The 12061-nt window shown below is 44.4% G+C and overlaps 1 protein-coding gene and 39 non-coding genes across 43 annotated transcripts in view; all 40 read right to left on the bottom strand.

The window, feature by feature from the left end:
- The window catches only part of LOC149713222 (uncharacterized), a 67744-nt gene that overhangs the window by 44715 nt on the left and 10968 nt on the right, over nucleotides 1–12061 (bottom strand). For 2 of the 4 annotated variants that reach the window (XR_016370981.1, XM_089847479.1), the window contains exons 7-10: nucleotides 11403–11630; nucleotides 10685–10810; nucleotides 10536–10595; nucleotides 10210–10380 (exon numbers count right to left, since the gene is read on the bottom strand). Coding sequence is in view for 2 of the 4 variants with exons in the window: in XM_089847479.1 (XP_089703605.1) it covers nucleotides 10210–10380; nucleotides 10536–10595; nucleotides 10685–10810; nucleotides 11403–11630 (585 nt within the window). In the remaining 2 variants the exon portion in view is untranslated. Of the gene's footprint in view, nucleotides 1–10091; nucleotides 10381–10535; nucleotides 10596–10684; nucleotides 10811–11398; nucleotides 11631–12061 lie in introns of those variants that run through there. The other 2 variants (XM_089847473.1, XR_016370982.1) reach the window with 2 other exon arrangements.
- On the bottom strand, nucleotides 4–96 carry TRNAI-UAU (transfer RNA isoleucine (anticodon UAU)). The gene is given in 2 exon segments: nucleotides 4–39; nucleotides 59–96. It is a non-coding gene; the product is annotated as a tRNA-Ile (tRNA).
- TRNAI-UAU (transfer RNA isoleucine (anticodon UAU)) lies at nucleotides 161–253 on the bottom strand. The gene is given in 2 exon segments: nucleotides 161–196; nucleotides 216–253. It is a non-coding gene; the product is annotated as a tRNA-Ile (tRNA).
- Nucleotides 317–409, bottom strand: TRNAI-UAU (transfer RNA isoleucine (anticodon UAU)). Its single transcript is given in 2 exon segments — nucleotides 317–352; nucleotides 372–409. It is a non-coding gene; the product is annotated as a tRNA-Ile (tRNA).
- On the bottom strand, nucleotides 473–565 carry TRNAI-UAU (transfer RNA isoleucine (anticodon UAU)). The gene is given in 2 exon segments: nucleotides 473–508; nucleotides 528–565. It is a non-coding gene; the product is annotated as a tRNA-Ile (tRNA).
- On the bottom strand, nucleotides 786–878 carry TRNAI-UAU (transfer RNA isoleucine (anticodon UAU)). The gene is given in 2 exon segments: nucleotides 786–821; nucleotides 841–878. It is a non-coding gene; the product is annotated as a tRNA-Ile (tRNA).
- On the bottom strand, nucleotides 1099–1191 carry TRNAI-UAU (transfer RNA isoleucine (anticodon UAU)). The gene is given in 2 exon segments: nucleotides 1099–1134; nucleotides 1154–1191. It is a non-coding gene; the product is annotated as a tRNA-Ile (tRNA).
- Nucleotides 1255–1347, bottom strand: TRNAI-UAU (transfer RNA isoleucine (anticodon UAU)). Its single transcript is given in 2 exon segments — nucleotides 1255–1290; nucleotides 1310–1347. It is a non-coding gene; the product is annotated as a tRNA-Ile (tRNA).
- Nucleotides 1412–1504, bottom strand: TRNAI-UAU (transfer RNA isoleucine (anticodon UAU)). Its single transcript is given in 2 exon segments — nucleotides 1412–1447; nucleotides 1467–1504. It is a non-coding gene; the product is annotated as a tRNA-Ile (tRNA).
- On the bottom strand, nucleotides 1568–1660 carry TRNAI-UAU (transfer RNA isoleucine (anticodon UAU)). Its single transcript is given in 2 exon segments — nucleotides 1568–1603; nucleotides 1623–1660. It is a non-coding gene; the product is annotated as a tRNA-Ile (tRNA).
- Nucleotides 1725–1817, bottom strand: TRNAI-UAU (transfer RNA isoleucine (anticodon UAU)). The gene is given in 2 exon segments: nucleotides 1725–1760; nucleotides 1780–1817. It is a non-coding gene; the product is annotated as a tRNA-Ile (tRNA).
- TRNAI-UAU (transfer RNA isoleucine (anticodon UAU)) lies at nucleotides 1882–1974 on the bottom strand. Its single transcript is given in 2 exon segments — nucleotides 1882–1917; nucleotides 1937–1974. It is a non-coding gene; the product is annotated as a tRNA-Ile (tRNA).
- On the bottom strand, nucleotides 2038–2130 carry TRNAI-UAU (transfer RNA isoleucine (anticodon UAU)). The gene is given in 2 exon segments: nucleotides 2038–2073; nucleotides 2093–2130. It is a non-coding gene; the product is annotated as a tRNA-Ile (tRNA).
- TRNAI-UAU (transfer RNA isoleucine (anticodon UAU)) lies at nucleotides 2506–2598 on the bottom strand. The gene is given in 2 exon segments: nucleotides 2506–2541; nucleotides 2561–2598. It is a non-coding gene; the product is annotated as a tRNA-Ile (tRNA).
- TRNAI-UAU (transfer RNA isoleucine (anticodon UAU)) lies at nucleotides 2663–2755 on the bottom strand. The gene is given in 2 exon segments: nucleotides 2663–2698; nucleotides 2718–2755. It is a non-coding gene; the product is annotated as a tRNA-Ile (tRNA).
- TRNAI-UAU (transfer RNA isoleucine (anticodon UAU)) lies at nucleotides 2820–2912 on the bottom strand. The gene is given in 2 exon segments: nucleotides 2820–2855; nucleotides 2875–2912. It is a non-coding gene; the product is annotated as a tRNA-Ile (tRNA).
- On the bottom strand, nucleotides 2976–3068 carry TRNAI-UAU (transfer RNA isoleucine (anticodon UAU)). Its single transcript is given in 2 exon segments — nucleotides 2976–3011; nucleotides 3031–3068. It is a non-coding gene; the product is annotated as a tRNA-Ile (tRNA).
- Nucleotides 3445–3537, bottom strand: TRNAI-UAU (transfer RNA isoleucine (anticodon UAU)). Its single transcript is given in 2 exon segments — nucleotides 3445–3480; nucleotides 3500–3537. It is a non-coding gene; the product is annotated as a tRNA-Ile (tRNA).
- Nucleotides 3601–3693, bottom strand: TRNAI-UAU (transfer RNA isoleucine (anticodon UAU)). The gene is given in 2 exon segments: nucleotides 3601–3636; nucleotides 3656–3693. It is a non-coding gene; the product is annotated as a tRNA-Ile (tRNA).
- Nucleotides 3758–3850, bottom strand: TRNAI-UAU (transfer RNA isoleucine (anticodon UAU)). The gene is given in 2 exon segments: nucleotides 3758–3793; nucleotides 3813–3850. It is a non-coding gene; the product is annotated as a tRNA-Ile (tRNA).
- On the bottom strand, nucleotides 4071–4163 carry TRNAI-UAU (transfer RNA isoleucine (anticodon UAU)). The gene is given in 2 exon segments: nucleotides 4071–4106; nucleotides 4126–4163. It is a non-coding gene; the product is annotated as a tRNA-Ile (tRNA).
- Nucleotides 4383–4475, bottom strand: TRNAI-UAU (transfer RNA isoleucine (anticodon UAU)). The gene is given in 2 exon segments: nucleotides 4383–4418; nucleotides 4438–4475. It is a non-coding gene; the product is annotated as a tRNA-Ile (tRNA).
- Nucleotides 4851–4943, bottom strand: TRNAI-UAU (transfer RNA isoleucine (anticodon UAU)). The gene is given in 2 exon segments: nucleotides 4851–4886; nucleotides 4906–4943. It is a non-coding gene; the product is annotated as a tRNA-Ile (tRNA).
- Nucleotides 5008–5100, bottom strand: TRNAI-UAU (transfer RNA isoleucine (anticodon UAU)). The gene is given in 2 exon segments: nucleotides 5008–5043; nucleotides 5063–5100. It is a non-coding gene; the product is annotated as a tRNA-Ile (tRNA).
- On the bottom strand, nucleotides 5165–5257 carry TRNAI-UAU (transfer RNA isoleucine (anticodon UAU)). The gene is given in 2 exon segments: nucleotides 5165–5200; nucleotides 5220–5257. It is a non-coding gene; the product is annotated as a tRNA-Ile (tRNA).
- On the bottom strand, nucleotides 5321–5413 carry TRNAI-UAU (transfer RNA isoleucine (anticodon UAU)). The gene is given in 2 exon segments: nucleotides 5321–5356; nucleotides 5376–5413. It is a non-coding gene; the product is annotated as a tRNA-Ile (tRNA).
- TRNAI-UAU (transfer RNA isoleucine (anticodon UAU)) lies at nucleotides 5790–5882 on the bottom strand. Its single transcript is given in 2 exon segments — nucleotides 5790–5825; nucleotides 5845–5882. It is a non-coding gene; the product is annotated as a tRNA-Ile (tRNA).
- Nucleotides 5946–6038, bottom strand: TRNAI-UAU (transfer RNA isoleucine (anticodon UAU)). The gene is given in 2 exon segments: nucleotides 5946–5981; nucleotides 6001–6038. It is a non-coding gene; the product is annotated as a tRNA-Ile (tRNA).
- TRNAI-UAU (transfer RNA isoleucine (anticodon UAU)) lies at nucleotides 6103–6195 on the bottom strand. Its single transcript is given in 2 exon segments — nucleotides 6103–6138; nucleotides 6158–6195. It is a non-coding gene; the product is annotated as a tRNA-Ile (tRNA).
- Nucleotides 6416–6508, bottom strand: TRNAI-UAU (transfer RNA isoleucine (anticodon UAU)). Its single transcript is given in 2 exon segments — nucleotides 6416–6451; nucleotides 6471–6508. It is a non-coding gene; the product is annotated as a tRNA-Ile (tRNA).
- Nucleotides 6728–6820, bottom strand: TRNAI-UAU (transfer RNA isoleucine (anticodon UAU)). The gene is given in 2 exon segments: nucleotides 6728–6763; nucleotides 6783–6820. It is a non-coding gene; the product is annotated as a tRNA-Ile (tRNA).
- Nucleotides 6885–6977, bottom strand: TRNAI-UAU (transfer RNA isoleucine (anticodon UAU)). The gene is given in 2 exon segments: nucleotides 6885–6920; nucleotides 6940–6977. It is a non-coding gene; the product is annotated as a tRNA-Ile (tRNA).
- Nucleotides 7042–7134, bottom strand: TRNAI-UAU (transfer RNA isoleucine (anticodon UAU)). Its single transcript is given in 2 exon segments — nucleotides 7042–7077; nucleotides 7097–7134. It is a non-coding gene; the product is annotated as a tRNA-Ile (tRNA).
- On the bottom strand, nucleotides 7198–7290 carry TRNAI-UAU (transfer RNA isoleucine (anticodon UAU)). The gene is given in 2 exon segments: nucleotides 7198–7233; nucleotides 7253–7290. It is a non-coding gene; the product is annotated as a tRNA-Ile (tRNA).
- On the bottom strand, nucleotides 7354–7446 carry TRNAI-UAU (transfer RNA isoleucine (anticodon UAU)). Its single transcript is given in 2 exon segments — nucleotides 7354–7389; nucleotides 7409–7446. It is a non-coding gene; the product is annotated as a tRNA-Ile (tRNA).
- On the bottom strand, nucleotides 7511–7603 carry TRNAI-UAU (transfer RNA isoleucine (anticodon UAU)). Its single transcript is given in 2 exon segments — nucleotides 7511–7546; nucleotides 7566–7603. It is a non-coding gene; the product is annotated as a tRNA-Ile (tRNA).
- TRNAI-UAU (transfer RNA isoleucine (anticodon UAU)) lies at nucleotides 7668–7760 on the bottom strand. The gene is given in 2 exon segments: nucleotides 7668–7703; nucleotides 7723–7760. It is a non-coding gene; the product is annotated as a tRNA-Ile (tRNA).
- TRNAI-UAU (transfer RNA isoleucine (anticodon UAU)) lies at nucleotides 7824–7916 on the bottom strand. The gene is given in 2 exon segments: nucleotides 7824–7859; nucleotides 7879–7916. It is a non-coding gene; the product is annotated as a tRNA-Ile (tRNA).
- Nucleotides 8291–8383, bottom strand: TRNAI-UAU (transfer RNA isoleucine (anticodon UAU)). The gene is given in 2 exon segments: nucleotides 8291–8326; nucleotides 8346–8383. It is a non-coding gene; the product is annotated as a tRNA-Ile (tRNA).
- TRNAI-GAU (transfer RNA isoleucine (anticodon GAU)) lies at nucleotides 8446–8543 on the bottom strand. The gene is made up of 2 exons: nucleotides 8506–8543; nucleotides 8446–8481 (listed from the first exon to the last, which is right to left on the bottom strand). It is a non-coding gene; the product is annotated as a tRNA-Ile (tRNA).

The raw sequence follows: 12061 nt of genomic DNA, 5'->3' as shown, positions 1-12061 counted from the left end.
AAATTCCCCTGGCGAGGCTCGAACTCGCAACCCCGGCATATCTCGCTAGATACTGCTGTATAAGTACCGTGCGCTAACCAATTGCGCCACAGGGGATGAGAATATGTGACGAAAATCAAACGACCAATTGCAAGGACACATTCAAGCAGTTAAAACTGAATTCCCCTGTCGAGGCTCGAACTCGCAACCCCGGCATATCTCGCTAGATACTGCTGTATAAGTACCGTGCGCTAACCAATTGCGCCACAGGGGATGAGTAGATGTGACGAAAATTAACGACCAATAGCAAGGACACATTCAAGCAGTTAAAACTGATTTCCCCTGGCGAGGCTCGAACTCGCAACCCCGGCATATCTCGCTAAATACTGCTGTATAAGTAACGTGCGCTAACCAATTGCGCCACAGGGGATGAGTAGATGCGACGAAAATTAACGACCAATAGCAAGGACACATTCAAGCAGTTAAAACTGATTTCCCCTGGCGAGGCTCGAACTCGCAACCCCGACATATCTCGCTAGATATAGCTGTATAAGTACCGTGCGTTTACCAATTTCGCCACAGGGGATGAGAATATCTGACGAAAATAAAACAACAATTGCAAGGACACATTCAAGCTGTTAAAACTGATTTCCCCTGGCGAGGCACGAACACGCAACCCCGGCATATCTCGCTAGATACTGCTGTATAAGTACCGTGCGCTAACCAATTGCGCCACAGGGGATGAGAATATGTGACGAAAATCAAACGACCAATTGCAAGGACACATTCAAGCAGTTAAAACTGAATTCCCCTGGCGAGGCTCGAACTCGCAACCCCGACATATCTCGCTAGATATAGCTGTATAAGTACCGTGCGTTTACCAATTTCGCCACAGGGGATGAGAATATCTGACGAAAATAAAACAACAATTGCAAGGACACATTCAAGCTGTTAAAACTGATTTCCCCTGGCGAGGCACGAACACGCAACCCCGGCATATCTCGCTAGATACTGCTGTATAAGTACCGTGCGCTAACCAATTGCGCCACAGGGGATGAGAATATGTGACGAAAATCAAACGACCAATTGCAAGGACACATTCAAGCAGTTAAAACTGAATTCCCCTGGCGAGGCTCGAACTCGCAACCCCGGCATATCTCGCTAGATACTGCTGTATAAGTACCGTGCGCTAACCAATTGCGCCACAGGGGATGAGTATATGTGACGAAAATTAACGACCAATAGCAAGGACACATTCAAGCAGTTAAAACTGATTTCCCCTGGCGAGGCTCGAACTCGCAACCCCGGCATATCTCGCTAAATACTGCTGTATAAGTACCGTGCGCTAACCAATTGCGCCACAGGGGATGCGAATATGTGACGAAAATCAAACGACCAATTGCAAGGACACATTCAAGCAATTAAAACTAAATTCCCCTGGCGAGGCTCGAACTCGCAACCCCGGCATATCTCGCTAAATACTGCTGTATAAGTACCGTGCGCTAACCAATTGCGCCACAGGGGATGAGTATATGTGACGAAAATTAACGACCAATAGCAAGGACACATTCAAGCATTTAAAACTGATTTCCCCTGGCGAGGCTCGAACTCGCAACCCCGGCATATCTCGCTAGATACTGCTGTATAAGTACCGTGCGCTAACCAATTGCGCCACAGGGGATGCGAATATGTGACGAAAATCAAACGACCAATTGCAAGGACACATTCAAGCAATTAAAACTAAATTCCCCTGGCGAGGCTCGAACTCGCAACCCCGGCATATCTCGCTAGATACTGCTGTATAAGTACCGTGCGCTAACCAATTGCGCCACAGGGGATGAGAATATGTGACGAAAATCAAACGACCAATTGCAAGGACACATTCAAGCAGTTAAAACTGAATTCCCCTGGCGAGGCTCGAACTCGCAACCCCGGCATATCTCGCTAGATACTGCTGTATAAGTACCGTGCGCTAACCAATTGCGCCACAGGGGATGAGTAGATGTGACGAAAATTAACGACCAATAGCAAGGACACATTCAAGCAGTTAAAACTGATTTCCCCTGGCGAGGCTCGAACTCGCAACCCCGGCATATCTCGCTAAATACTGCTGTATAAGTACCGTGCGCTAACCAATTGCGCCACAGGGGATGAGTATATGCGACGAAAATTAACGACCAATAGCAAGGACACATTCAAGCAGTTAAAACTGATTTCCCCTGGCGAGGCTCGAACTCGCAACCCCGACATATCTCGCTAGATATAGCTGTATAAGTACCGTGCGTTTACCAAATTCGCCACAGGGGATGAGAATATCTGACGAAAATAAAACAACAATTGCAAGGACACATTCAAGCTGTTAAAACTGATTTCCCCTGGCGAGGCACGAACACGCAACCCCGGCATATCTCGCTAAATACTGCTGTATAAGTACCGTGCGCTAACCAATTGCGCCACAGGGGATGAGTATATGTGACGAAAATTAACGACCAATAGCAAGGACACATTCAAGCATTTAAAACTGATTTCCCCTGGCGAGGCTCGAACTCGCAACCCCGGCATATCTCGCTAGATACTGCTGTATAAGTACCGTGCGCTAACCAATTGCGCCACAGGGGATGCGAATATGTGACGAAAATCAAACGACCAATTGCAAGGACACATTCAAGCAATTAAAACTAAATTCCCCTGGCGAGGCTCGAACTCGCAACCCCGGCATATCTCGCTAGATACTGCTGTATAAGTACCGTGCGCTAACCAATTGCGCCACAGGGGATGAGAATATGTGACGAAAATCAAACGACCAATTGCAAGGACACATTCAAGCAGTTAAAACTGAATTCCCCTGGCGAGGCTCGAACTCGCAACCCCGGCATATCTCGCTAGATACTGCTGTATAAGTACCGTGCGCTAACCAATTGCGCCACAGGGGATGAGTAGATGTGACGAAAATTAACGACCAATAGCAAGGACACATTCAAGCAGTTAAAACTGATTTCCCCTGGCGAGGCTCGAACTCGCAACCCCGGCATATCTCGCTAAATACTGCTGTATAAGTACCGTGCGCTAACCAATTGCGCCACAGGGGATGAGTATATGCGACGAAAATTAACGACCAATAGCAAGGACACATTCAAGCAGTTAAAACTGATTTCCCCTGGCGAGGCTCGAACTCGCAACCCCGACATATCTCGCTAGATATAGCTGTATAAGTACCGTGCGTTTACCAAATTCGCCACAGGGGATGAGAATATCTGACGAAAATAAAACAACAATTGCAAGGACACATTCAAGCTGTTAAAACTGATTTCCCCTGGCGAGGCACGAACACGCAACCCCGGCATATCTCGCTAGATACTGCTGTATAAGTACCGTGCGCTAACCAATTGCGCCACAGGGGATGAGAATATGTGACGAAAATCAAACGACCAATTGCAAGGACACATTCAAGCAGTTAAAACTGAATTCCCCTGGCGAGGCTCGAACTCGCAACCCCGGCATATCTCGCTAGATACTGCTGTATAAGTACCGTGCGCTAACCAATTGCGCCACAGGGGATGAGTATATGTGACGAAAATTAACGACCAATAGCAAGGACACATTCAAGCAGTTAAAACTGATTTCCCCTGGCGAGGCTCGAACTCGCAACCCCGGCATATCTCGCTAAATACTGCTGTATAAGTACCGTGCGCTAACCAATTGCGCCACAGGGGATGCGAATATGTGACGAAAATCAAACGACCAATTGCAAGGACACATTCAAGCAATTAAAACTAAATTCCCCTTGCGAGGCTCGAACTCGCAACCCCGGCATATCTCGCTAGATACTGCTGTATAAGTACCGTGCGCTAACCAATTGCGCCACAGGGGATGAGTATATATGACGAAAATTAACGACCAATAGCAAGGACACATTCAAGCAGTTAAAACTGATTTCCCCTGGCGAGGCTCGAACTCGCAACCCCGACATATCTCGCTAGATATAGCTGTATAAGTACCGTGCGTTAACCAATTTCGCCACAGGGCATGAGACTATCTGAAGAAAATCAAACGACCAATTGCAAGGACACATTCAAGCAGTTAAAACTGAATTCCCCTGGCGAGGCTCGAACTCGCAACCCCGGCATATCTCGCTAGATACTGCTGTATAAGTACCGTGCGCTAACCAATTGCGCCACAGGGGATGAGTATATGTGACGAAAATTAACGACCAATAGCAAGGACACATTCAAGCAGTTAAAACTGATTTTCCCTGGCGAGGCTCGAACTCGCAACCCCGACATATCTCGCTAGATTTAGCTGTATTAGTACCGTGCGCTAACCAATTTCGCCACAGGGGATGAGAATATGAGACGAAAATCAAACAACAATTGCAAGGACACATTCAAGCTGTTAAAACTGATTTCCCCTGGCGAGGCTCGAACTCGCAACCCCGGCATATCTCGCTAAATACTGCTGTATAAGTACCGTGCGCTAACCAATTGCGCCACAGGGGATGAGTATATGCGACGAAAATTAACGACCAATAGCAAGGACACATTCAAGCAGTTAAAACTGATTTCCCCTGGCGAGGCTCGAACTCGCAACCCCGACATATCTCGCTAGATATAGCTGTATAAGTACCGTGCGTTTACCAAATTCGCCACAGGGGATGAGAATATCTGACGAAAATAAAACAACAATTGCAAGGACACATTCAAGCTGTTAAAACTGATTTCCCCTGGCGAGGCACGAACACGCAACCCCGGCATATCTCGCTAAATACTGCTGTATAAGTACCGTGCGCTAACCAATTGCGCCACAGGGGATGAGTATATGTGACGAAAATTAACGACCAATAGCAAGGACACATTCAAGCATTTAAAACTGATTTCCCCTGGCGAGGCTCGAACTCGCAACCCCGGCATATCTCGCTAGATACTGCTGTATAAGTACCGTGCGCTAACCAATTGCGCCACAGGGGATGCGAATATGTGACGAAAATCAAACGACCAATTGCAAGGACACATTCAAGCAATTAAAACTAAATTCCCCTGGCGAGGCTCGAACTCGCAACCCCGGCATATCTCGCTAGATACTGCTGTATAAGTACCGTGCGCTAACCAATTGCGCCACAGGGGATGAGAATATGTGACGAAAATCAAACGACCAATTGCAAGGACACATTCAAGCAGTTAAAACTGAATTCCCCTGGCGAGGCTCGAACTCGCAACCCCGGCATATCTCGCTAGATACTGCTGTATAAGTACCGTGCGCTAACCAATTGCGCCACAGGGGATGAGTAGATGTGACGAAAATTAACGACCAATAGCAAGGACACATTCAAGCAGTTAAAACTGATTTCCCCTGGCGAGGCTCGAACTCGCAACCCCGGCATATCTCGCTAAATACTGCTGTATAAGTACCGTGCGCTAACCAATTGCGCCACAGGGGATGAGTATATGCGACGAAAATTAACGACCAATAGCAAGGACACATTCAAGCAGTTAAAACTGATTTCCCCTGGCGAGGCTCGAACTCGCAACCCCGACATATCTCGCTAGATATAGCTGTATAAGTACCGTGCGTTTACCAAATTCGCCACAGGGGATGAGAATATCTGACGAAAATAAAACAACAATTGCAAGGACACATTCAAGCTGTTAAAACTGATTTCCCCTGGCGAGGCACGAACACGCAACCCCGGCATATCTCGCTAGATACTGCTGTATAAGTACCGTGCGCTAACCAATTGCGCCACAGGGGATGAGAATATGTGACGAAAATCAAACGACCAATTGCAAGGACACATTCAAGCAGTTAAAACTGAATTCCCCTGGCGAGGCTCGAACTCGCAACCCCGGCATATCTCGCTAGATACTGCTGTATAAGTACCGTGCGCTAACCAATTGCGCCACAGGGGATGAGTATATGTGACGAAAATTAACGACCAATAGCAAGGACACATTCAAGCAGTTAAAACTGATTTCCCCTGGCGAGGCTCGAACTCGCAACCCCGGCATATCTCGCTAAATACTGCTGTATAAGTACCGTGCGCTAACCAATTGCGCCACAGGGGATGCGAATATGTGACGAAAATCAAACGACCAATTGCAAGGACACATTCAAGCAATTAAAACTAAATTCCCCTTGCGAGGCTCGAACTCGCAACCCCGGCATATCTCGCTAGATACTGCTGTATAAGTACCGTGCGCTAACCAATTGCGCCACAGGGGATGAGTATATATGACGAAAATTAACGACCAATAGCAAGGACACATTCAAGCAGTTAAAACTGATTTCCCCTGGCGAGGCTCGAACTCGCAACCCCGACATATCTCGCTAGATATAGCTGTATAAGTACCGTGCGTTAACCAATTTCGCCACAGGGCATGAGACTATCTGAAGAAAATCAAACGACCAATTGCAAGGACACATTCAAGCAGTTAAAACTGAATTCCCCTGGCGAGGCTCGAACTCGCAACCCCGGCATATCTCGCTAGATACTGCTGTATAAGTACCGTGCGCTAACCAATTGCGCCACAGGGGATGAGTATATGTGACGAAAATTAACGACCAATAGCAAGGACACATTCAAGCAGTTAAAACTGATTTTCCCTGGCGAGGCTCGAACTCGCAACCCCGACATATCTCGCTAGATTTAGCTGTATTAGTACCGTGCGCTAACCAATTTCGCCACAGGGGATGAGAATATGAGACGAAAATCAAACAACAATTGCAAGGACACATTCAAGCTGTTAAAACTGATTTCCCCTGGCGAGGCTCGAACTCGCAACCCCGGCATATCTCGCTAGATACTGCTGTATAAGTACCGTGCGCTAACCAATTGCGCCACAGGGGATGCGAATATGTGACGAAAATCAAACGACCAATTGCAAGGACACATTCAAGCTGTTAAAACTGATTTCCCCTGGCGAGGCTCGAACTCGCAACCCCGGCATATCTCGCTAGATACTGCTGTATAAGTACCGTGCGCTAACCAATTGCGCCACAGGGGATGAGAATATGTGACGAAAATCAAACGACCAATTGCAAGGACACATTCAAGCAGTTAAAACTGAATTCCCCTGGCGAGGCTCGAACTCGCAACCCCGGCATATCTCGCTAGATACTGCTGTATATGTACCGTGCGCTAACCAATTGCGCCACAGGGGATGAGTATATGTGACGAAAATTAACGACCAATAGCAAGGACACATTCAAGCAGTTAAAACTGATTTCCCCTGGCGAGGCTCGAACTCGCAACCCCGGCATATCTCGCTAAATACTGCTGTATAAGTACCGTGCGCTAACCAATTGCGCCACAGGGGATGAGTATATGCGACGAAAATTAACGACCAATAGCAAGGACACATTCAAGCAGTTAAAACTGATTTCCCCTGGCGAGGCTCGAACTCGCAACCCCGACATATCTCGCTAGATATAGCTGTATAAGTACCGTGCGTTAACCAATTTCGCCACAGGGGATGAGAATATCTGACGAAAATCAAACGACCAATTGCAAGGACCCATTCAAGAAGTTAAAACTGAATTCCCCTGGCGAGGCTCGAACTCGCAACCCCGGCATATCTCGCTAGATACTGCTGTATAAGTACCGTGCGCTAACCAATTGCGCCACAGGGGATGCGAATATGTGACGAAAATCAAACGACCAATTGCAAGGACACATTCAAGCAATTAAAACTAAATTCCCCTGGCGAGGCTCGAACTCGCAACCCCGGCATATCTCGCTAGATACTGCTGTATAAGTACCGTGCGCTAACCAATTGCGCCACAGGGGATGAGTATATGTGACGAAAATTAACGACCAAATGCAAGGGCACATTCAAGCAGTTAAAACTGATTTCCCCTGGCGAGGCTCGAACTCGCAACCCCGGCATATCTCGCTAGATACTGCTGTATAAGTACCGTGCGCTAACCAATTGCGCCACAGGGGATGGGTATATGTGACGAAAATTAACGACCAATAGCAAGGACACATTCAAGCAGTTAAGACTGACTTCCCCTGGCGAGGCTCGAACTCGCAACCCCGTCATATCTCGCTAGATACTGCTGTATAATACCGTGCGCTAACCAATTGCGCCACAGGGGATGAGTATATGTGACGAAAATTAACGACCAATAGCAAGGACACATTCAAGCAGTAAAAAATGATTCCCCCTGTCGAGGCTCGAACTCGCAACCCCGGCATATCTCGCTAGATACTGCTGTATAAGTACCGTGCGCTAACCAATTGCTCCACAGGGGATGAGTATATAAAACGAAAATTAACGACCAATAGCAAGGTAACATTCAAGCAGTTAAGACTGACTTCCCCTGGCGATGCTCGAACTCGCGACCTCGGCATATCTCGCTAGATACTGCTGTATAAATACCGTGCGCTAACCAATTGCGCCACAGGGGATTATTATATGAGACTAAAATTAACGCCCATTGCAAGGACACATTCAAGCAGTTAAAACTGATTTCCCCTGGCGAGGCTCGAACTCGCAACCCCGGCATACAGTATATCGGTAGATACCGCTGTATCAGTACCGTGCGCTAACCAATTGCGCCACAGGGGATGAAAAACTATGACAAAAATTAACGACCAATAGCAAGGACACATTCAAGCAGTTAAAACTGATTTCCCCTGGCGAGGCTCGAACTCGCAACCGCGGCATATCTCGCTAGATACTGCTGTTTAAGTACCGTGCGCTAACTAATTGCGCCTCAGGGGATGAGTATTTAAGACTTAAATTAACGACCAATTGAGAGGACACATTCAAGCAGTTATAACTGATTTTCCCTGGCGAGGCTCGAACTCGCAACCCCGGCATATCTCGCGAGATACTGCTGTATAAGTACCGTGAGCTAACCAATTGAGAGTACACATTCAAGCAGTTATAACTGATTTTCCCTTGCGAGGCTCGAACTCGCAACCCCGGCATATCTCGCGAGATACTGCTGTATAAGTACCGTGCGCTAACCAATTGCGCCACAGAGTATGAGCATATGTTCCGAAAATTAACGACCAATTGCATGGACACATTCAAGCACCACCATCATCTGGCCTTTTGTCCATCCCTCATGAACATTGTCTGTGTGTGTCCGTCCGTTGTTACACTAGTGCGCCGCGTTAGCAGTTTGCCTTGTGTTGATGTGTAAAGAAATCCTACAGAACATTAATATTTCCTTATTTTTATAATATAAAGCAATTTGTGGAAATATTTTTCGTAATTACTATGTCTTTAGTAGTTTTGTAGCTTTAAAGCTCTGTTTCATTTTGATATTCAAGGGATATTTTTATATATTATTATTTGAAATGGCTGTTTTTATATTACTTAAGCCATACTACATCTGTATATAGAATAATACTTTCTATTGTGATTGCAATAAGAAAACTAAATCCTATACTCCGTCGGGTAAATCAAATGTTACCCGTGATAGGCTTAGTGAGCTAAAGAGGGTCTGATTGAGACCCGAGATTTTGTAAACTAGGGGTTTTCATTTGCGTGTGTGTAATAAAGAGACATTAACGGTTCAGAGTGAGCCGAAAGTTAAGTTCACGTTTAAATAAGGTCTAGATTTTATAATAGAAGTAAGCACCATGGTTGCAATTAGATCAGTGAAAGGGCTAAATGTAATCGGGTTGTAGCTTCGGAGTTTTCATTCTTGGTATGGTGCGCATTGACTTTCACTGCATCTAACCACAAATCAGCTTTGGTGATATTTAACGTTAACACTCGTGTTGGCAAACTAGGAAATTATATGAGGTGAAACGGGACCATAGTGTTTTTACTTGCAAAACCAGTTTAAAATGTAGCTTTGAGAATATAGGGTTAAAAGTAGATTCGTAGACAATTGGGCCTTTTCAAACACATAAAGTTTATATTTCTCCCAAAGTTATACACTTGATTTCCTGTTTTTTCTCCATTGACTGATTTCATGTGTCCTAGGCACATTCTTATTGGATGTAAAATGTCATCTGCTTAAACTGCTTTACTATATATTCTCTAGGCTTGGAATACTGCTTTAATAATTCGTAAATTTTTACTTAAAAAAAGAGAGAAATAATTCCATATCTAGGTAAATAAGTTTGTAAGTAGTCCTCTTGACTCGGAGAGGTAACATTTTGGTTTTTCCAACTTGTTTATTAATTAGTACGAACACCCGAGAATGTAGCCAAATTTTGAGGTCTGATCTCAAGGTAAAGATTTTCCTGACAGCAACTTTTTGTTAGAAGGATACCATCCGCCTTACAAACATAATACCCTGAATCTCTTGGTTTAACATTTTTAAGCAGCAAATAGCCACCCCTAACCACTGATCTAAGGGGCAGTGGTCGATTATCGCTGCGAAACCATTCGACCGAAAGTCGCCTCGGACCTTCATCGCTGCAGAACATTCGGATATCCGAACCTAAATTTACACAAATAATATGAAATAGAACCAATTGCAAGAGAATTTCCCATATCGGCAGCACTAAATTTGACCATAGCATTGTATATGCAAACAAACGTTGTATTGCCGATTGGCAAGTGTTTTAAAACCCCATGTTACTGAAGTCTTATTACCTTGTATTGCTATCCTCGGTACTTGATGAAGTTGAATTTTAATGTCATTAGGATATTCCCCTGAAATGATTTTTATATAGCTCTTTTTTTAAGAACATTATAACTTCGCTTCACCCTTCAAACCCTAATATTTAAAAGTATTTTCTTACCTTGATTCCACTGGCACGCCAATTCGTCTGTATTATCATGACAATCCATTCGACCATCACAAACCTTCCGAGAATCAATGCATTGCTTCGTATTTTTACATTCAAATTGGCGCTGTGAGCAGAGACCTATTTAAAAACAACATATTGACGCTGTTGATATATAGGAGAGTGATAATGTTAAAACACGTTCAAATACTTCACGAGGTCATGCTTCTTAGTTCGCTATTAGGCTATTTAATTACAAATTATTTTTAATTGTTCTATTAAATACCTGGTATGTTATTGGTAGACAGTTATTGTGGTTTATATAAAATCTTAACAATATGACACTCAGTGAGATTCGCTAATGAAAAATGTTTTCCGAGTAAAAATCCGTATTCACCAAACTAGGTTAGTTTTGTACAAAGAGACAGTAAATACTTTGGAGTAGAATTGTCTTAATTAAGAGTTGCCCAGGACATTCTCATCCCGTTTTCAAGATAAACCCCTGCTATATGTCCCTATTTGCAACAAGGCAAGAATCCCTAACTTCTTGAGAAATTCAGCTTTACTACAATCAAAAGTGTCAACTTTGTTCTTTATAACTATTTTATCTGCCTCACTAAGGATCGCATTTACGAACATTTACAGATAACTAGATTTACTCGGAAACGCACCTCCATTAAACAATTTCCTTCACTGTATTAATTATTATTATGTTTTTTATGGTTTTACTTGCTTGGAATAACATTGAGCCGTGCAATTTTCTGTGGGACCCTCCTCGAGTACTTTTGCCCGGCGAAGCAGTAATACGCGCCACTGTCGCTTGGTTGCGAATATGGAATCACTAGGTAGTCGGGCTCGTCGATTATGGCAAATTTGGAAAGCGTTAGGTTCCCAGGACGTTTCCAATGAAGCTGAAGACGCAATCTACCCTCGTCTCGACAACGGATAAACACTGTTTGACCTAAAACGAGGTATGGATAATTTATATCTCGTTTTTGCGCTTAACTTTGTGCAAACAGCGTGACGGAACCTAAAGCTCCAAATAGCAATATTATATGGTAATTGTTCTAAAGTATTAGTATCTTAACTATACGAAATTTCAATATGAAGCCTGGATAAAAATGAGACATCCGAGTTTCAATTATTTAATATAACCTTAAGCCTTACCAAAAAATCTGGTTACAGCACAGTCGGTCAAGTGGTGCTTTAGATAGTGCAATCAGTCAGTTATTAAAATGTGCTTTAATGGCAAATTCATAAGTTTCAGTGAAATTTAAGAAACTAATCCTCTAATTCCCTGCCTAGCCAGTGCATTTGATAGTCACTAATACTAATTAATGGGTATCGTTCCTTTCAACCGAATTCCCAATGGACCGAAATCCCATTCGACTG

This window comes from Phalangium opilio, unplaced genomic scaffold (assembly GCF_054372755.1).
Source record: "Phalangium opilio isolate 3A_F unplaced genomic scaffold, DU_Popi_V2 ptg000009l_1, whole genome shotgun sequence".
NCBI classification, from domain to species: domain Eukaryota; kingdom Metazoa; phylum Arthropoda; class Arachnida; order Opiliones; family Phalangiidae; genus Phalangium; species Phalangium opilio.
The sequence above is the reverse complement of the archived record's forward strand: the minus strand, read 5'-3'. Positions and strand labels throughout refer to the sequence as shown.